Source organism: Stomoxys calcitrans, chromosome 3 (genome assembly GCF_963082655.1).
Source record: "Stomoxys calcitrans chromosome 3, idStoCalc2.1, whole genome shotgun sequence".
In the NCBI taxonomy this organism is placed as follows: Eukaryota; Metazoa; Arthropoda; class Insecta; order Diptera; family Muscidae; genus Stomoxys; species Stomoxys calcitrans.
In genome coordinates this window covers 8,783,889-8,806,693 of record NC_081554.1, presented here as the reverse complement: position 1 = coordinate 8,806,693, position 22,805 = coordinate 8,783,889, and the positions used below count along the sequence as shown (strand labels likewise).

The 22,805-nt window shown below is 38.4% G+C and overlaps 2 protein-coding genes across 2 annotated transcripts; one reads left to right on the top strand and one right to left on the bottom strand.

Annotated features, from left to right (window-relative positions):
• Positions 1-7,055: 7,055 nt before the first annotated feature.
• LOC106091985 (seminal metalloprotease 1) lies at positions 7,056-15,529 on the bottom strand. Its single transcript, XM_013258717.2, has 2 exons — positions 15,270-15,529; positions 7,056-7,727 (listed from the first exon to the last, which is right to left on the bottom strand). Exons 1-2 carry the CDS (start codon positions 15,526-15,528, stop codon positions 7,186-7,188), a joined length of 801 nt encoding a protein of 266 aa, XP_013114171.2. The 5' UTR covers position 15,529; the 3' UTR covers positions 7,056-7,185.
• Positions 15,530-21,448: 5,919 nt separating this feature from the next.
• Positions 21,449-22,362, top strand: LOC106091936 (seminal metalloprotease 1). The gene is made up of 2 exons (XM_013258647.2): positions 21,449-21,700; positions 21,759-22,362. The coding sequence occupies exons 1-2, from the start codon at positions 21,487-21,489 to the stop codon at positions 22,310-22,312; spliced, it is 768 nt and encodes a 255-aa protein (XP_013114101.1). The 5' UTR covers positions 21,449-21,486; the 3' UTR covers positions 22,313-22,362.
• The last annotated feature ends 443 nt before the right edge of the window (positions 22,363-22,805 follow it).

Sequence of the window (22,805 nt, the reverse complement as noted above, 5' to 3'; positions counted from 1 at the left end):
GGCTTCCCGACAACTGATCCAAATATGATTGGAGGCCACCGTAGCGCAGAGGTTAGCATGTCCACCTATGTCGCTAAACGCTTGGGTTCGAATACTGGCGAGACCATCAGAAAAAATTTTCAGCGGTGGCTCTCCTCTCTTAACGCTGGCAACATGTATGAGGTAATATGCCATTTAAAACTTCTCTCCAAAGAGATGTTGCACTGCGGCACGCCTTTCGGACTCGGCTATAAAAAGGAGGCCCCTTATCATTGAGCTTAAACTTGAATCGGACTGCACTCTTTGATAGGTGAGATGTTCGCCTCTGTTTCTTAGTGGAATGTTCATGGGGAAAATTTGCAATTTTTACCATATAGACCGATCTCTCGATAAAGGGTCTTAAGCCCAAAAAAGCTTATTACCCGATTTCGCTGAAATTTGCAACAGTTGGTTATTTTAAGCCTCCCAATATCTGACGTCAATATGGATAAGATCGAACTATATTTAGATATAGCTGTCATATAGACCGATCTCCCGATAAAGGGTCTAACGCCCATAAAAGCTTCATTTATTACCCGATTTCGCTGAAATTTAAAACTGTGGTTTATTTTAAGCCTTCCAACATCTGATTTGTATATGGTTCAGATAGGACTATATTTAGATATAGCTGCCATATAGACCGATCTCCCGACAAAGGGTCTGAAGGCCATAAAAGCTTTATTTTTATCCGATTTCGCTGAAATTTGGAATAGTTCGCAAGTTTAAATCACCCAACATCGGACCCAAATATGGTATAGATCGGACTATATTTAGATACAGCTGTCATATAGACCGATCTGCCGATGAAGGACCTGAAGCCCATAAAAGCTTTATTTTTTAACCTTATTTTTAAAAAAGCCAATAAAAGTATTATTTATTACCCGATTTCGCTGAAATTTAAAACTGTGGGTTATTTTAAGCCCTCCGATATCTGACCTAAATATGGATTAGATCGGTCATAATTTGGATTTAGCTGCCATATAGACCGTTCTCCCGATAAAGGGTCTGAAGGCCATAAAAGCTTTATTTGTTACCCGATTTCGATGAAATTTTAGACAGTGGGTTATTTTAAGCCTTCCAAAATCTGACCTAGATATGGTTCAGATCGGACTATATTTAGATATTGCTGCCATATAGACCGATCTCCCGATGAAAGTCTAAAGGCCATAAAAGCTTTATTTTTTATCCGATTTCGCTGAAATTTGGAATAGTGCGCAGTTTTAAGCCTCCCAACATCCGATCCAAATATGGCACGGATCAGACTATATTTATATATAGCTGCCATATAGACCGATCTGCCGATAAACGGTCCGAAGTCCTTAAAAGCAAAATTTTTAGTCGATTTCGCTAAAATTTTAAACAGTGAGTTATTTTTAGCCTCCTGACACCCGACCGAAATATGTTTCAGATCGGACTTTATTTAGATATAACTGCCATATAGACCGATCTGCCGATAAGGGGTTTGAAGCCAATAAAAGTTTTCCGATTTCACCCGATTTCACTGAAATTTGAAACAGTGAGTAGGTTAAGACCTCCTAACATCCGACCTAAATATGGTTCTGATCGAACTATATTTGGATATAGCTGCCATATAGGCCGATCTGCTGATGAGGGGACTGATGCCCATAAAAGCTTTCTTTTTACCCGATTTCGCTTAAATTTGAAACAGTGTTTTTTTTTTTGAGCTTCACGATATCCGACCTTAATATGGTTCAGATCGGTTTATAATTGGATATATCTGCCTAAAAGACCAATATTTTGTTCTACAAAATTAAATAATGATATATGTCGGTGCGGAATTTGAGTCTTAAGTTATCCAATTTTCACCGGATTGTGACGAAATGGGGTTTAAATATATATCCAAAGTATCCAAAGTTTGGCCAGCGTAATTTAATGTCTTTTTACTTGTTTTCCAATTTCTATGCACTGCATTTTGCTGGCAAAATTCAAATTTAAAATCGTCATTTCATCATAACCATTCTAATTGCATAAAGCTTTAAGAATTATCGTTAAAAAAAAAATGGTAGCCTTTTGTGACATGGTTTCTTATGCCAATTTTTCATTTACAGTTTTTTTATTATTATTGTAAATCTGTTGTATTATTATTGTTATATAATCAATTAAAAACTCGTGTTTTTCATGTACCGACAATGATTTGTTTTGTTTATGGTCTTTTATTCGAATACATCATCAGCAAAATATTTTGTTTATTTAATTTTGTCCTGTGGCATTACATTTTGTTTTTTTTTTTTTTTGCAAAATAAATTTCAATATTATTTGAAGTGATTATAAACAGCATGACAACATGCTAAAAAGGTGTTGGTGTGTTGGTATCGGTGACAGCATCCCTCTACTTCGGCTATCCAAGCAGCTAACTATGAGCATTCCCGTTGCCATAGTAACCCACTTTCATACTTGCATACATCGAGACAATAATGGCCATTAAAAAAAAGGAAAAATATGGAGTTTAAAACAAATTGAAAAATTTCCTGCCAATCTATGACGTTGCATGAAAATCATACTCGCACATGAATTTTAAATGCAAATCATTTTGAATAAATTGCAAACTTTAAAGGGGCTGAGAAATTTAAGTTTTGAATATACTTTTTTCAATAAAAAAGAAAATAATTAAATAAAAATCTAAAAAAAATCATTTCATCTAAAAAGAAAAGTGTTTAGCTAAGGATTCTATCTTCTCAGAATTCCTTATATTCGATAATTGTCTATGCAAAAGTTATATTGGTAGACCACTTTTCTTGTGTAACCAAGTCCTCAGCAAGTTTTGGACAATCATGCCATACTTAGTTTAATCTCATACTAGCTGAACAGGACCCGCTCCGCTGCGCCTTCTTTAACTCTCGAATATCTTTTTAGGGTGGGAACACTTCGCCCGAATGCGGTTATCGAATTCGCGCCATTTTAGTCTATAACGCTTATCGCGTTCGAAGCCTGGCGAGAACATCGAACAAAGCGGTGTTTATCCCCTCTTAATGTTGGCGACATTTGCGAGGTACAATGCCATGCATGGTCATTTAACAAATTTTCCCCGAAGAGGTGTCGCACTGCGGGTCGCCGTTCGGACTCGGGTATAGAAAAATGTCCCTTATGGTTGAGTTTAAACTTGAATCGGATAGCACTCATTGATGTGTGAGAATTTGCCCCTTATCGGTTCTTGGAGGTAATATTCTTGCTAAGGGTATTGTTTTCATTAGGGGAGGGATGGCACCTCAGACATTTCGACTCAAATATGGATATCAAATTCGTGCTGCACTTCCAAATCCCTTTAATTTGAGCCCCTCTTGCCATGGCCGGTAAATATGAACCTTTTGAAGGAATAGATAACAAATTCGATCTTTATTCACAACGGAAATAAAGTTCAGTTTAGGGGTTGCGTTTTTGACATTTTTTGAGGGGTGGCATGACCCCCTATACTCCTATCTGATCTTGTATGCCAGATTTGAAATCTACTTCCGAATACCTTTCTTTTGAGCCCCATATTGAAATGAACGTCCAATTTGTCTATTTGGAGGAGTTTTGGGGTTGGGGCGGCCCGATGGGTACTTAGACTTAATTTTTAATACCATATTCGTATTCTACTCTCCAATACCTTTCATTTGATACCTATATTGTCCCGATCGGCCCACTTTTATTTTTGGGTTGTGTTTTTGGCTTCAGGGGGAGGGTCCGTCCCCCTTTCGATACCGAAAAATTACATATCCCATGTTTCCTTCCAAACCAATCTACACAATTTGCGAAAATTTCGAGAAAATTGGTTCTGCTGTTTTTCAGTCTACACGGAACAAACAAATCGAGTCCCATATATCCGTGATTGGCTAATGTGCCCATGTTGGGCATTTTTGTGGGGGTGGGGTGACCTCCCTATACTTCGACATGAATCTGTAGGCCAGATTCGTTATCTACTCTCGCATACTTTTCATTTAATACCCATATTGTCCTTATCGGCCTACTTTTGATTTTGGGTGGTGTTTTGGGGTAACGGTGGAGGATCCTCCCCCTTCCGATATAAATAAATTATAAAGCCTATTCCTACTTCCTGACCATATCAGCAATCTACTCCCGAATACCGTTCATTTGAGTCCCATAGTGTCATGAACGTCAAATAAACCTATTCGAAGGAGTTTTGGGGCTGGGGCGTCTGTCTGTTGAAATCACTCAAAATGCAAATTTTGCCCATGAACATTGAGCAACAGGGGCAAACTTCTCACATATCAATGAGTGCAGTCCGATTCAATTTTAAACCTCCCTTTTATAGCCGAGTCCGAACGGCGTGCCGCAGTGCGACATCTGTTTGTAGAGAAGTTTTACATGGCATAGTACCTCACAAATGTTGCCAGCATTAGGAGGGGAAAACCATCGCTGAAAATTTTTTCTGATATCTCGCCAGGATTCCAACCCAGGCGTTCAGCGTCACAGGCGGACATGCTATTCTCTTCGTTACGGTGGCCTGAAATTGCGGAAAAGTCTTTAAAAATAGGGACATTGAGCTGAAACTTTGCACAGACTCTTTTTATACCCACGACCGAAGGATGGATGTGTTCCATTTGCAACCCATCAAAATATCCATTTCCGACCCTATAAAGTATATATATTCTTGATCAGGGTAAAAATCTAAGACGATCTAGCCATGACCATCCGTCTGTCTGTTGAAATCACGTTACAGTCTTTAAAAATAAAGATATAGAGCTGAAACTTTGCACAGATTATTTTTTTGTCTGTAAGCAGGTTAAGTTCGAAGATGGCCTATATCGGACTATATCTTGATATAGCCCCCATATAGACCGATCCGCCGATTTAGGGTCTTAGACCCATAAACGCCACATTTATTGTCCAATTTTGCTGAAATTTAAGACAGTGAGTTGTGTTAGGCCCTTTAACTTCCTTCTTCCATTGGGCCCAGATCGGTCCAGATTTGAATATAGCTGTCATATAAACCGATCCTACGATTAAGGGTCTTAGGCTCATAAAAGTCACATTTATTATCCGATTTTGCTGAAATTTTGGACAGTGAGTTGTGTTAGGCCCTTCAACATTCTCCGTCAATTTGGCTTTGATCGGTTCAGATTTGGATATAGCTGCCATATAGACCGATCCTCCGATTTAGGGTCTTAGGCCCATAAAAGTCACATTTATTATCCGATTTTGCTGAAATTTTGGACAGTGAGTTGCCTTAGGCCCTTCGACATCTTTCTTCAATTTGGCCCAGATCGGTTCAGATTTGGATATAGCTGCCGTATAGACCGATTTCTCGATTTAAGGTTTTGGGCCCATAAAAGGAGCATTTATTGCCCGATGTCGTTGAAATTTGAGACAGTGATTTAAGTTAGGCTCTTCGACGTCCATCTTCAATTTGGGCCAGATCGGTTCAGATTTGGATATAGCTGTCATGTAAACCGATATCTCGATTTAAAATCTTGGCTCCAATAAAAGGCGCATTTGTAATCCGATTTTACTGAAATTTTACGCAATGACTTATGTTAGGCTTTTCGACGTATCCGTGTCATATATGGTTCAGATCGGTTTGTTTTTAGATATAGCTACTAAAAGGGCCAATATTTTGTTATACACTATTGAGCGATGACTTGTACTTATTAGTATTTGGTCCAAATCGGAACATATTTCGATATAACTGCTATGGGACATGAGGTATGCAATTTTCACCGGATTTTGATGAAAGGTAGTTTACATATATACCCGAGGTGGTGGGTATCCAAAGTTCGGCCCGGCCGAACTTAACGCATTTTCACTTGTTTCTAAGTTGTACATTTTGGATAAGGGGGAGGGTCCGCCCCCACCTGATATGAACAAATTATAAAGCCTGTTGTTGCTTCCAGCTCAGTCCCCATAATCTGTGAAAAATTCAAGAAAATCAGTTCGACCGTTTTTGAGTCTATACGGAACAAACAAATTTACAAACCCATAAACAAACATACAAACAAACAAACAAACACAAATCCATTTATATATTGGGTTGCCCAAAAAGTAATTGCGGATTTTTCATATAGTCGGCGTTGACAAATTTTTTCACAGCTTGTGACTCTGTAATTGCATTCTTTCTTCTGTCAGTTATCAGCTGTTACTTTTAGCTTGCTTTAGAAAAAAGGGTAAAAAAGTATATTTGAATAAAGTTCTTTCTAAGTTTTATTAAAAATGCATTTACTTTCTTTTAAAAAATCCGCAATTACTTTTTGGGCAACCCAATATATATATATATATATATATATATATATATATATATATATTTCTTATCGATTTATTTAAAGCTTCCGGTTACTACTACACTAGGGATAACCACCTTGCCCCAACCAACCTCCAGCATTGACAGCTTTATAATGGCAACTTTATAATTCAAAACAAGTTGAAGCGGGCCGGGTCGAATGTAATATACCCTCCATTTAATATACCCACCATGGATCGCATTTGTCAAGTTCTTCGAACGACTCTTTTAAATATATATGAGCTATATCAAGTTATTGACCGATATGGGCCGTACTTGTCATGGCTGTTAGAAGTCATAGAAAAACACCACCTGCATAATTTCAGGCAAATCGAGTAATAATCCAGAGACTCAGGAAGTCAAATTGGGAGATCGGTTTATATGGCTGCTATATCAGGTTATCAACCGATTTAGACCTTGCTTGAAACAGTTGTATCTGTATCTGTACAAAATTTCAAGCGCCTAGCTTTATTCCTTCAAAAGTAAGCGTGCTTTCGACAGACAGACGGACGGACGCACATGGCTAGATCGATTAAATCATGACAATCAAGAATTAATGGGATCTTGACATGTCATTACAATCAAGAATTTATGGGATCTTGGACGATTATGTCGAGGTGTTACAAACAGAATGACGAAATTAGTACACCCCCACCATATGGTGGAGGCTATTATTAAACAAGTTTTGCGAATCTTATCAAATGGGTAATCCAATCACTAAATTTTTTCATTTTATTCCACCAATAAACAAAACCACAACACTATAATTACTTTATATCAATGTTTTATAAAGATTTAAAAAAAAAATACTTAAGATAAGTGTATACAAAAACACACATTTATGATCTCAGTTAAGTATTAAAGTTTATACTTTGCAAATATTAGCAGATAATAAATATTTTGGTCATTAAATATTTTTAGCTTGAACTAAATCAAACTTGAATGGGACACTTGTACATTATGTTGATTTTTGCAACGTCCTTTTCGCTCAATGTCACCCTCTGACCTATGTTTGCCTTCTCATCGAAGGGCACTATGGTATCCTCACCATTGACGGAAAATGCATCTGGACGATAATGTAGACAACTGTCATAGTCATAGCCCACATCGAAATCGGTTATATATGTGTAGTGGTATTTGTCAAAGTTGAATTCTTTTCCCGGCACTATATTTTCTTCAATTACTCGAATATAATTATCACGATTAGAATCACTTTGCTGATGATAGAAACCCAAAACATGCATGAATTCATGCAGAATGGTGCCGGTACGGAAGCATCCTTGTCCCAAGGGATAGACTTCCAAATTCATCTGTTGCACGTTGCCCCGATAACCTACGGAGCTGAAGCAGCCTCCTGATTCTGAGGTGATTTCCACGTAATTGGTCTCAGAGTCATCAGCCTCGCTGAAACGTACACAGGTGCGGGCCTCCAAGGTGGCAATGCCATCTAAAATGGCATTACGATGGGCGGCATCTGAAAGAGAATAGGATAAATAATTTTTTTATAAAAATTTAACTTGAGCGGCATATAATAAATGATTGTCATATTTATAACTAGTGAAAATCTGCTAGGTTCAACCGAGACCAATCTTGGAAACCCTTGGGATTCTGCTTAAAATTTCCAGAAATTAACTTAATTGTACTGTGTATTTTACGTTCCAAATTTCTGTCATAGAAGCTTTATCAGATTATATACCGATTTGGACCATACTTCCAACGGATGTTGGAAGTCATAACGAAATCCTCTGTGCAAAATTCTAGGGGATTAAGAAATCAAATTGAAACATATTTCTATAAGAAAGCTGGCAGCTCTGGCCAATTTTCAATTTCAAAATTTCATTTGTTACTAGACAAAGTACTGGAGAGGATAAGGGAGATTTCTCTTCAGTAAAACGGCAACTATGGTCACTGTGTTATCCTTGATACAATGCCCTATGTTACAGTGTGAGTGTGGAATACACAAAACCACCACAGGTTAGCCTATGCACAGGCTGACATGTCCGCCTATAACGCTGAACGCCTGGGTTTGAAACCTGGCAAACATCAGAAAAAAATTCCAGCGTTGGTTATTCCTTCCCAATGCTGGCAACATTTGTGAGCTACTATGCCTTGTAAAAACTTGTCCCTAATGAAGTCTCGTACTGCGGCAAGCTGTTCGGACTTTGCTGTAACAAGTAAAAGCGTGCTAAGTTCGGCCGGGCCGAATCTTATATACCCTCCACCATGGATCGCATTTGTCGAGTTCTTTTCCCGGTATCCCTTTTAAGGCAAACAAAGGAAGGGATAAAAGAAAAGAATTGCTATGCTATTGGAACTATATCAAGATATGGTCCAATTCGGACCATAATGGAATGAATGTTGGAGACCACAGTAGAAGTCATTGTGTAGAATTTCAGCCAAATCGAATAAGAATTTCGTAATTTAGGGGCTCAAAAAGTAAAATAGGGAGATCGTTTTATAGGGGAGCTGTGTTAGGTTATAGACCGATTCAAACCATATTTGACACGTATGTTGAAGGTCATGGGAGAAGCCGTTGTACAAAGTTTGATCCAAATCAGATAATAATTGGGCACTATAGAGGCTCAAGAAATCAAAATCCCAGATCGGTTTATATGGGAGCTATATCAGGTTATGGGCCGATTTGAACCATACTTGGCACAGTTGTTGGATATCACAACGAAATACGTCGTGCAAAATTTCATTCTAATCGGATAGGAATTGCGCCCTCTAGAGGCTAAAGAAGGCAAGACCCCAGATCGGTTTATATGACAGCTATATCAGGTTATGCATCGATTTCACCCGTACTTGGCACAGTCTTTGAAAATCGTAACAGAACACCTCACGCAAAATCTTAGCAAAATCGGATAAGAATTGCGTCCTCTAGTGGCTCAAGAAGACAAGATTCAAGATCGGTTTATATGGCAACTACGTCAGGTTATGAACCGATTTGAACCATACTTGGCACAGTTGTTGGAAGTCATGACAAAATACTTCTCGCAAAATTTCTTCCAAATCAGATGAGATTTGCGCCCTCTAGAGGCTCAAGAAAGACCCCAAATCGGTTTATATGGCAGCTATATCAGGTTATTGACCAATTTGAATCTAATTTAGCACAGTTGTTTGAGGCCATAGCAAAACACTTTGTGCAAAATTTCATTCCAATTGGATAAGAATTGCGCCCTCTTGAGGCTCAAGAAGTCAAGACCCAAGATCGCTTTATATGGCAAAACATTTACAATCCCAACCGACCTTCACTCATAAAAAGTATTTGTACAAAATCTCAAGCGACTAGCTTTACTCCTTCGAAAGTTAGCGCGCTTTCGACAGAGAGACGGACGGACGGACATGGCTAGATTGACTTAAAATGGCATGAAGATCTAGAATATCCTCGAAAAAAAATTTAGTCAGGAATTCCGTGATTCTTACAAACTTCCTAATTGTTCTTAAATTTCTTTTGACATCTCGATATTACGGAATCATATCAAAACACACAAGCGGAATGACAACTATGACAACTCAACTCTTCACATGCAACAAGATCAAAGGAAAGTTAGGTGCAATAGAGAAACAATTCCACACGAAAATCTTAAATCTGGAGATATCACAATCGAATGAGGATATTAAATCAACGAAAAACAAGATACTTAATTTGGAAACTGGTATTATGAGTATACTTTCGACTTCTGACTTCACATCATTCATTAAGAAACAAAAAACAAGTTCAATAAAGATCTCAAAGAAGATCAGTGGGACACAACAGATGAAGATAAATAAGATGAATCAAAGACAATTTAACGAGTATGGCATAATATTTAATGACGAATGGTTCGAAAACCGAACGAACATACAATTCCCAGTAGAATATATGTGGATACTGTCATTTGGCAAGAAGTTTGCAATACCTCGTTGATAACAAGAACTTCTCTCCATTACACATTCTAACCGACTTCGAAGAATACATACAAATGTCAGAAGAGAATGACAAAGAGATATGTAGAACAAAAGTAGGAAATAGGGTTACCAACTCTAAAAGACACTAGAAAAACAGTCCAAAAGAGAAATTCATTTTGACTATACACAGAAAGGCTTCAAATATTTCTTAAGAAACTCAACGATATTATAACAACACAAGCAAACAAGGGAAATAAGACAGTGGCTATGTATAAAAAGGACTACAAGGAGAAAATCAAAAAACTACTGAATGATAAAGATACTTATAGAAAATTTAGATTAGATTCAACCACAAAATTACAAAAATTAAACAACAGAACTTCATAAAGCTAATATAATTAATCAATGGGAGAAGAAGTCACTACATTGTTCAGCAGCGACAGCGCCGAGTCTGTACGGTCTGCCCAAAATACATAAAGCAAACATACACCTCAAACCCATAGTGCCATCCACAAATGTAAATTCAAATTTTGCCCATGAACATTCCACTAAGAAACAGGGGCAAACTTCTCACATATCAATGATTGCAGTCCGATTTTAAGCTCAATGATAAGGGGCCTATTATTTTATGGCCGAGTACGAACGGCGTGCTGCAGTGCGACACCTCTTTGGAGAGAAGTTTTACATGGCATAGTACCTCACAAATGTTGCCAGCATTAGGAGGGGAATACCACCGTTGAATATCATTTCCGATGGTCTCGCCAGGATTCGAGCCCAGGCGTTCAGCGTCGTTAGCGGACATGCTAACCTCTGCGCTGCGGTGATCTCCACAAATGTTCCATGCTGTAAATTATCTAAATACATCGGAAAAATTCTACAAAATATAATATCAACAGATTACAGATTAGAATTGAAACAAAGACTCAAGGTCACAATAATCGAACAAGATGAAATTCTTGTTTCCTTTGACATTATTTCTCTCATTACAAATATACCGATAAACTTTGCCATCAAAATAATAATGAATAAATGGGACATTATCAAAAAACACACAAATGTATCCAAAACAAAATTCTTACAAATACTCAATTACTGCCTTAAAGATAACAACTATTCTAGCTACGACATTGAAATATACCACCAGATATTTAGAATGCTTATGGGAAACCCTCTTTCCCCTACAATAGCTGATATAGTTTTAGACGATCTTCTTGACAATGCTATACATGACTTAAATAACAACAACACCACAATAAAATGCATGTGCAAATACGTTGATGACACGCTATTGATAATTAAGAAGGATGACTTAGATAAGCTATATGACATTTAACAAATACAAGCAGAAAATACAATTTACATTTGAAATAGAAAAGGACAACCATATAGCATATCTTAATACAAAAACATTTGATTGATACCAGAAGACTATGGAATCTGCTAGAATCATAAATTACCACAGCACACAACCGAAATCACAGATAATCAACACCGCTAAAAGTTCTATCACCAGATTACTCCGCATCAGTGACGAACAATTCCATCAAGACAATTTCAAAACAATAACAAAAATATTAGCAAGAAAGAGCGTGCTAAGTTCGGCCGGGCCGAATCTTATATACCCTTCACCATTGATCGCATTTGCCAAGTTCTATGCGTGGTATCTCTTTTTAGACAAACAGAATATTAACAAGGACATGAAACACATGAGCAGAACATAAAGGAATAAAAAACAAGTAAAAGCGTGCTAAGTTCGGCCGGGCCGAATCTTATATACCCTCCACCATGGATCGCATTTGTCGAGTTCTTTTCCCGGCATCTCTTCTTAGGCAAAACAGGATATAAGAAAAGATCTGCTCTGCTATTAGAGCGATATCAGGATATGGTCCGGTTTGGACCACAGTTAAATTATATGTTGTAGACCTGTGTAAAATGTCAGCCAATTCGAATAAGAATTGCGCCCTTTGGGCTCAAGAAGTCAAATAGAGAGATCGATTTATATGGGAGCTGTATCGGGCTATAGACCGATTCAGACTATAATAAACACGTATATGACAGCTATATCAAGTTATGAACCGATTTGAACCATACTTGGCACAGTTGTTGGATATTATAACAAAACACGTCGTGCCAAAATTCATTCAAATCGGATAAGAATTCCGTATTCTAGAGGCTCAAGAAGTCAAGACCCAAGATCGGTTTATATGACAGCTATGGACCGGTTTCAACCATACACTCAACACAGTTGGTGAAAGTCATGATAAAACTTCTCATGTAAACTTTCAGCCAAATCGGACAAGAATTCTGCCCTCTAGGGGCTCAATAAGTCAAGATCCATGATCGGTTTATATGACAGCTATATCAAAACATGGACCGATATGGCCCATTTACAATACCAACCGACCTACACTAATAAGAAGTATTTGTGCAAAATTTCAAACGGCTAGCTTTACTCCTTCGGAAGTTAGCGTGCTTTCGACAGACAGACGGACGGACGGAAACGTTTGGACAAAACGTTGGGACAAATGAAATAAAAAGGAATTTTTATTTGCGGAACTTAGGTCTAAAGAGCTTAAGATAAAATTTAATACAATCGAATTGGACCAAGATAATCTGAATACATCCTAATTGTTCTCCATACCACTTCCCTAATTTGGTTTATGTCTGGTGTTGTAAGCTCACCTAAGTGCCGGTATCTGTTAGTGCCAAAAGCCGGGCAAAGACATAGGAAATGCTCCAATGCCTCATCGTCTTCTCCACATGCTATCACTTGAATACCTATGTGTCTCGTTATGATACCAAAAGCTGACTTCCTTTCAGTAATAGCCTCGATTTCTCAAAATATGCAGTTCTGAGTACGGACGGCAACGGAAAACAAGGGCCTATTGCCATTCCTGCAACAATCAAGTTTGTGCAGAGCACTCAACTATTATGCATCGACGACGCTATACCTGCACAGATAATATTTTGGACGGGAAACAATCTACACAGCAATTGTTTTTTGGGCCTTTTATACCCACCACCGAAGGATGGGGGTATAAACATTTTGTCATTCCGTTTGCAACACATTGGAATATCCATTTCCGACCCTATAAAGTATATATATTCTTGATCAGCGTAAAAATCTAAGACGATCTAGACATGTCCGTCCGTCTGTCTGTTGAAATCACGCTACAGTCTTTAAAAATAGAGATATTGATCTGAAACTTTGCAGAGTTTCTTTTTTGGTCCATAAGCAGGTTAAGTTCGAAGATGGGTTATATCTTGATATAGCCTCCATATAGACCGATCCTCCGATTTAGGGTCTTAGGCCCATAAAACCCACATTTATTATCCGATTTTGCTGAACTTTGGGACAGTGAGTTGTGTTAGGCCGTTCGACATTCTTCTTAAATTTGGCCTTGATCGGATCAGATTTGGATATAGCTGACATTTGAAACAGTAAGTTGCCTTAGGCCCTACGACATCTTCTTTCAATTTGGCCCGGATCCGATCAGATTTGGATATAGCTGCCATATAGACCGATCCCACGATTTAAGGTTTTGGGCCCATAAAAGACTCATTTATTGTCCGATGTCGCCGAAATTTGGGACAGTGAGTTGTGTTAGGCTCTTCGACATTCTTCGTCAATTTAGCGCAGATCAGTCCAGATTTGGATATAGCTGCCATATAGACCTATCTCTCGATTTAAGGCGTATTTATTGTCCGATGTTGCCGAAATTTGGGACGGAGAGTTAATTTAAGCCCCTCCACATATTTCTGAAATTTGGTCTAAATCGATCAAGATTTGCACATAGCTGCCATATAGACCGATATCTCGATTTAAAGTCTTGGCCCCAAAAAAGGAGCATTTATAATCCGATTTCAATGAAATTTGACACAGTGACTTATGTTCGCCTTTTCAACATCCATGTTGTTTGCGGTTCAGATCGGTTTATTTTTAGATATAGCTTCTAAAAATACCAATATTTTGGTAATACACAATTGAACAATGACTTGTACTTATTAGTGTTTGGTCCAAATCGGAACATATTTCGTTATAACTGCTATGGGACATAAGGTTTGCAATTTTCACCGGATTTTGATGAAAGGTGGTTTACATATATATTCGTGGTGGTGGGTATCCAAAGTTCGGCCCGGCCAAACTTAACGCCTCTTTACTTGTTTTATATGAAAACTCAAGTAAAAATTCATAATGTTATATATTATATATTTTTCTAACATTCATTATACATGTATTGGGTTGCCCAAAAAGTAATTGCGAATTTTTTTTAAAAAAAGTAAATGCGTTTTTAATAAAACTTAGAATGAACTTTAATCAAATATACACTTTTTTTTTCTAAAGCAAGCTAAAAGTAACAGCTGATAACTGACAGAAGAAAGAATGCAATTACAGAGTCACAAGCTGTGAAAAAATTTGTCAACGCGGACTATATGAAAAATCCGCAATTACTTTTTGGGCAACCCAATATAATTATTAAATAATAACATAAATGTGGACCTTGTACTTCGTATAAGGTCAGCGGATGACTCAACCGTCGGAGAATTCAATGAATCGATGCATCTGTACTAAATTTTAATTGGTGAGGTACATGATGTGCACAATTTTAGAGTCCTAACTAATGTCAAAAGCTTCGCGTATATGTAGCCTTATCATAAACTTCATTATCAGTGGCAAGACGCAGTGAACAGCACGTAGTTTCTAAATGAAAATATCCCAGAACTTTTGCAAAGGCACTACTCCATCAAACATGAACGAAATTTTGGGTCAAGCCTGGCTTAGACTTAGTCCTTTTGGCTAAGACTTAGTCCTTAACAAAGAATAATCACGACATTAGGGTGTCTTCACAAATTGTAAGTTTTTTTTTTCAAGAACATCTTATAAAGGTATATGCTGAAAACGAACTTCCCATTTCCGAACTTCATGCCCCAGCTCGACACCACTCAGGTGAGAAGTTATACCTATACCTGTCTGAAATACTCTTAAATACTGACCGCATTAAAAAGCCTTCACTGATAAAAGTTTTGATATTATCGCCTTCGGCATCAAACTAACCCCATTCTAAATAGTTTACATTGATATTCAGCTCTTGCCTTTTTTCACTCACTTCAATTTAAAACTCACCAAAATCACCAACCAATTTATAATGAACTACATTGTTGGGCCATCTTCTTGTCTCCGATATAATACCATTGCGACCTTGAATGTCAGCATTTCCCTGCAAAACGCTCAGCTGTTCTTCATTCAATACCATATCGCCCTCAAATTGCCCGGCAGCTTCTTCGGCATCTACAAATGCAGCTGGCAAGGGACTGGCCATAGCCGCTCCCAATAAGATGGTGAGGCAAAAACTTGAAAACACAAAGCGAAGGTCAAAAGACATGTTGAATGCTTGTAAATTTCAGCACGACTAAAACAAACAAAACGCATTGCTAAAAATTTCCAAATAAAACCACCAAATTATACGCTTGGGGTTATGGACGCCTATTTCCGATAAGATAATCGTCCAACCAGTGGTAATCAAACAAAATCGTCATAGGAAAAAAATATACGGCAGCTATCAATGCTGCCATTAGCTGAGGTTTTAATATGCCACCTATCAATGGCTAATTAGGTGGCTATATTTATGGAATTGACAAATAAAAAAGACTAATTTATTTCAAACCAAATTGGAACGATGATCCGCTATGAGAGACGATACATGTAGTTGGTAGACGTTTTCAATAGGAGTGATTGCAGGCAACTACCATAATCTACAACGCCATTGATCGGAAAATGAATAATGTCCGAGCGAAGTTCTAGTTGAAGATATGCTGCCTACGTCAAACCATATCAATTGTCTATTATTTAAAGATATTCGTTTTCTACTTTGCCCCACAAAAGGGTCATCCCCGAGATTATGGTGGAAAGCATGAAGCATGATGATAAGATAAAAAAAAACTTGTTAAATCATAAAATTATGAAATACATGACAAGTACAAGCTCATTAAGTTTGTAAGTTTGGCTGCAACGAACTTTGGACACGTAACACCATTTCTGCTGACGGGGAAGGAATGAAACATGGACTTCGATATTCGGCAACCAAGAATATATGGCCTCAAAAATATATCCGATTAACAACCGCTAGATGTTTCACACTTTCGAGAATTACAATTTGTGATCTGCAAAACTTTACGGCCTATCAGTGGACCCAATGATTTCCCAAAAGCCCACCTCTAGGTTAGTTTTCCAACCCAAGCTCTAAATGACAAACAATTGGAAACATCCCCCACTCATACCATTAAAATTAAATCCCACTAAGATTATCAACCAACATAATCATGTAATTAATATAAAGTGTCCAATGTGTAATCGGATGCCATTCCTTGGACAAACAAATGCATAATTTATGATGGTCTTCTTACCTCCTCACCATGTCTCCCCTTATCTGGCAAATCAAGTGTTAAGACAATAGACTTTGTGGCCGGCCGAACATCGTGCAGTCATTATACTGACACAATGCCATGGTAAAACAAACAACACCTGAGCATATCCAAAGCCATTCTTATCGCCACTGACTTAAATCGTTATTAACCCCAAATGACCAACATTTACAATGGACCGGGTACATATTTGGCCAATGTGTGAGCGATAAGATTTCTTTCTTTGACTTTGCACATGTCACTCGAGTTCATTATTAATTGCATACTTTAACTAAAATGCCGATGATTATCTACCGCTTTGGCGGAAGTCATTTATATTCCAGGGTAAGACAAAAGTTTCAAAGAACACATTACGAACAATGGAAATTTCAAAATAGGTAGGTAATTTAAGAAAGTCAATGGAATGGCTTGAAATGGGGAACTTAAATGGCTAATCAGATAGTATGCTTTTCATAAGCATGCACTTTATTAGCAAATATGTTTGCTTAACGGCTTACGATTAGCTATGTGACTCTCTGAGGGAATCGACTGTAGGGGACATTTGGAGTTTTAGATTTAAAATTTTGTAGCATACTTTTAGGCGCTTGAAAGTTATATGTATATGAGATATTCCTCATATAATATCAAAGTGACATAGAAGAATGTGGGAACTCAAACAAGTAAAAATGCTTTAAGTTCGGCCGGGCCGAACTTAGTACCTCCTTAATCTTAATTCCCTCCACATTGTGGTGTAGAGGATTAACGTTCACACTAATTACACATATTTACTGACCTAATATTGGGTTGCCCAAAAAGTAATTGCGGATTATTCATATAGTCGGCGTTGACAAATTTTTTCACAGCTTGTGACTCTGTAATTGTATTCTTTCTTCTGCCAGTTATCAGCTGTTACTTTTAGCTTGCTTTAGAAAATAAGTGTAAAAAAGTATATTTGATTAAAGTTCATTCTAAGTCTTATTAAAAATGCATTTACTTTCTTTTAAAAAATCCGCAATTACTTTTTGGGCTACACAATATAATCAAAATAAACCCAATAATGCCCTAGCAATCCCATTGTGAGCAAATAGTAACCTGCAAAACATGTTTTCGCCACTTTTGCTGGATGTGGCTTGGTGTGAATTCATGGCCTTGAGATTTATATGTTAGCGCCATGGCCAGTTCTACGACCAGATCCCAAAAGGCGATGATAGGGATTCAGCAAATTTAAGTCCTGTTCCAAATTCCAGCTAATTCCGATGACAAATACGTCTTTTATGAGCCCAAGTTGTTAAATCGAGTGCTTTGCATCAAACTCAGATACACTGAGAAACAAACAGATTAACACACAGACAGGTGGATAGATGGACAGAAAGACAGACAGACAGACAGACAAGCGGACAAACAGGTAGACAGACAAACGGAGTGAGTAAGGGAGTAACTGACTGACTGAGATATATGGACAGACAGACGGAAAGACACACATGCAGACGGATGGACGTCTGTCCGTAAAGACTTGGAAATCACTTGGAAGAAATAGATCTGTGCTCGAACGAAGTGGATATTAAATCAGTCGTAAGTTGGAAATACCTTGGAGTCCTGATATATCACTGCTTAAAATACAAACACAATGTGGAATACTTTGCTAAAAAATGCATCGAACATGAACGGTGCATTGTTTAGAATGGTGTCAAAGATAGGTGTTCCGCGCCAAAGTCGAAAAATGTCACCAGCAAATGTCGTTAATTAGTGTCTACTCTAGAGTTTTGAGTGCCTAAGCTATCCATGTGCTGTGGCTTAAGAACCATCTCAAGCGACACAGCACACGTTGTAGCAGGGATGTTCCCCATTTAATATGTTAGCCGGGGAAAATTCCAATACAAATAAAAGAGTACTCGAACACAGAAGCTTGTCAAAACCAGTAAGGACAGGCAAAAGTCGGGCGGATTCGACTATATAATTCACTACACCACCGAATCAACGAAATACTTTTAAAAGGGAGGCATTTTATCGCCACTCCTATGCGTAACCACCATAAATGACCTATTACGGATGCTGACTGAGGAAGGATTCGAACCCGTCTACTAGGCAGACCATGTTATAATATTTCTTAGGGGTAAGGATCTGAACCACTTTGCATAAGGGCCTAAAGGGTCTTGCATATGGCATACGACTGGGCCTGTTCACAAGAAAGAAGAAAGTGGGCCAATTTGAATAAATCCAAGATCACACCTAAATACTTAGGTGTGATCTTGGATAGGAAACTTAATGGAAAGTGTCTCATTCAGGAGCATACTGAGAAGGCTCACAAATATTGGGCACTATCTAGTGCCTAGCATCTCGAAATGGGGCCTGAATCCGATGATAAACCACTGGCTCTACAGAAGCGTGATTACACCAAGACTCACTTACGCCTCAGTAGTTTGGTGGACTGCTTTGGAAAAAAGTGCAACATAAGGACCATACAACGGGTGCAGAGGTTATATTCCATATAATCGACCCATTGACGTACATATTAGGTGTGGGACAGCCACTGCGGCTATGAGACTTAAGGGAATGGGTGAATGGATTAAGGATGGGATCAGCTCATACCATCGCGGTATAATCGAGGCAATGATAGGAAACCTGGAAGGAAGGGAAGAGGTTTCCGATTGGATACCTGAGACGACACTTGAGGTTTAGTGCGGGGTACTGCAGCCACCGGCATAGTCTTGGGCTGACGGATCCCTGTTATTGCCATCTGGATGATCCTCTTACACGGATGGATCAAAGCTAGAGGATAGAGTGGTGGTCTACATTGAGAACCCAGGGACTGAGATCTGTTTTAGACCGAATGGGCAGACGATTTGACAGTGAAGGCCAGATAACTGCCTTCAATACACTTGATTAACCCGAAACCTTTAGGGTCGACGCAGACTCATTTAAGGGCATGAGCTACAAATGCGCATGTAACATTGAGGAACAGCGAAACATTCAATAGGACGGCGAAAATCCTATGGGGTGATCCGGATCGTGAGAGGACGAGGCTATTACTGAAAGGAAGTAATAAGGAGTTCAGTATCGTTTTTGGTATCATAACGGGACACATAGGACTACGAGCTCACTTATGCAAAATCGGTGTGGCAAGTGATAGCATGTGTGGGGCATGTGAGGAAGATGATGAGATGATGGAGCATTTCCGTTTCATTGCCCGGCTTTCGCGGCTAAAAGACACCGCTAGTTAGTTGGGTACACAATACCAGTGGTATGGAAAACCATTAAGGATTTGAAGTAGCACTGAATTTCTTAACTAAAATTTTCCTTTTTAGTTTTTAGAGCGCACGACAAGCCGATTTCTGTCTTAGGTGTATGTCTATAGCGACATAGGGTGGATTAATATCGGCGCACTCTTTTCAACCTAACCTTTTTTTATTGATGTAGTTCGTATGGATGTTATATGGACCATATCAGTTCAGATTTGGATATAGCTACCATATAAACCGTTCTTCCGATTTGATATCTTGAGGCCCTGGAAGTCGCAATTGTAACTCGATTTGGGACAAATGTTTTCACATAGTGTTCCGTTCCAAGATCTAAATCGGTTTGTAACCTGATATAGCTTCCAGGTGTACCAATTTCTCGATTTGAGATCTTAAGCCACGGAAAGCCGAAATTGTTATCCTTAATATTAAGCTTAGTGTTCTGTCATGCCTTCCAACATGCGAGGTAAGTATGGCTCAAATCGATGTATAACGTGATATTGCCCTCATATGAACCGGTCTCCTGATAAGCCTTCTACTGCCGCAAGAAGCTTAAACTTTTGCCTGGTTATGGATATGGTAACGAACCTGGCGAGAACATCAGCAAAAATTTTCAGCAGTGGTTATTCCCTCCTAATGCTGGCGACATTTGTGAGGTACTATGCCACTTGAAAAAACTGGTATGACAGATATGTAAAATTTTCTCAGCAAAAAGGTGTCGCATTGCGGCACGCCGTACGGAGTCCCCTTGACAATGAGCTCAAACTTGAATCGGACTGCAATCATTGAAATGTGAAAAGTTTGACCCATTTCCTTAATGGAATGTTCATGGGCAAATTTGCATTGTCGACACTTTGAACAATAAATTGTGGTAGACCCATGTGAAAGGGTCCTCCCTTTATCGCCCGATTTCGCTGCAATTTGTCAAACTAAGTTGTATTGGGTTGCCCAAAAAGTAATTGCGGATTTTTTAAAAGAAAGTAAATGCATTATTAATAAAACTTAGAATGAACTTTAATCAAATATACTTTTATTACACTTTTTTTCTAAAGCAAGCTAAAAGTAACAGCTGATAACTGACAGAAGAAAGAACGCAATTACTTTTTGGGCAACCCAATATTATACCCCTCGATGTCCGTACCGAATTTGGTCACGATGGGACCATATTTCGACATTAACACTCTGGCATTAAAGGTGGGGGCTTTTTCACCCGATTTTGTGGTTAATATATATAAGAGTTCGGCCCGGCAAAACTAAAGGGGGATTTTACTTGTTGAATTTATCTGCTGGGTAAACCCAATTTAGAGTTGTTATTGATATCTCCCACATTAACTTGCATACATTTATAATGACATGAAGCTTCAGAGAGCGCAGCTGCACGTGAAATTCTCCTCGACAACTATCAGCAAATCGAACTACTCTTCACGATTATAGTCGATTAGATTAGAAGTGAGTCTATAAACGCAATCAGCATATAAAAAAAGGTCTCATCATAAATTCGGTGCTGCGAAATGAAATGTACAACAGTTACAAGAATGGGACAATAAATATTGGCTATCAAACGACAAAAAGCTATTGATAAGATATCTGCTTGCTAATAATGGCAAAATGCCCATTATATTATAGACAATGACCATAATACCAAAAAAAAAAAATTGGCCAGAGTTTAGCTGAATTTCTAAGGGGTAACACTTAAAGCGGATAATGCAAATCTTGAAGCGTTTGCTGGTTGGTGCTGCCCTAATGGGCCTGGTATGGGCTTTGCCCATGGTTAGCCGATTGGAGACAGATCCTGAACTGACTGCCGGTTATGTAGAAGGAGATATGGTCATAGATGCTAAGGCACGCAATGGCTTGCGCAACGAAAGTCTACAATGGCCCGATGGCATTGTGTACTACAAATTTTTCCAGCAATTAGGTATGAGGCTAAACATAGGGATATAAGCTTGGATTTGAACATGATTTTCGCATTTCAGATGAGCCCCATCACAATCACATTATTCGTGGCATGAAAATCATCGAGGAAGTTTCCTGCATACGTTTCAAGGAAGCCACCCCTGATATTCAGCATTATGTGAATATTACCAGCCTTGTTGGAGGCTGCTTTTCCACGGTCGGTTATCGCAGTATTGGAGCCCAATCCTACAATCTAGAGGACTATCCCCTGGATCAGGGCTGCTTCCGTCTAGGCACTGTGGTGCATGAGTTCTTACACACTTTGGGTTTCTATCACATGCAGAGTGCCGCCAATCGTGATGAGTATGTCTTCATCAATGAGACCAACATTCAAAGTAACTCCATACACAACTTCAACAAGTATAATGAGACCGTCGTGGATGATTTCGATGAGGAATATGATTATGGCAGTGTTTTGCATTATTCCGCCTATGCCTTTTCCGCCAATGGTGAGATGACCATTGTACCCCTCAAGGAAGAAGAAGCTTCTGGTATTATGGGACAACGTCGTGGCATGAGCAAGAGCGATATAAATAAATTGAATTTGATGTACAAATGCCCAGTTAATGTGTGAGCTGCAAAACAAGTGAATAAAAAATTGAACAAAGTTACAACAAAGTAAAAGCACGTTAAGTTCGGTAGGGCCGAATCGTATACACCCTACACCATCTGTAGAACTTGACATGTTATTAGAATAACTTTTTGAAATATATAGGAGATACAACTAGAGATAGAGGGGTACCGTTGTCCATTATGACAAAAAAATACCATGTTTACAATTTCAACCAAATTTCAAGTTCAGCCTCTTAGAGACTCGAGAAGTCATATCTGGCGATGGGTTTATATGAGAGGTACATCAGGTTATAAGCCAATTTAAAACATTCTTGGCATAGTTATTGAAAGTCAAAATAAAACGCCCAATGCAAAATTTCAGCCAAATCGTCCTATAACGGCTCAAGAAGACATGATCGGAGATCAATGTATATGACAGCTATATCAGGCTATGAACCAATTTGGTCCATTCTTAAAATTTCAGCCAAATCGAATTCGAATTACATCCTATAGAG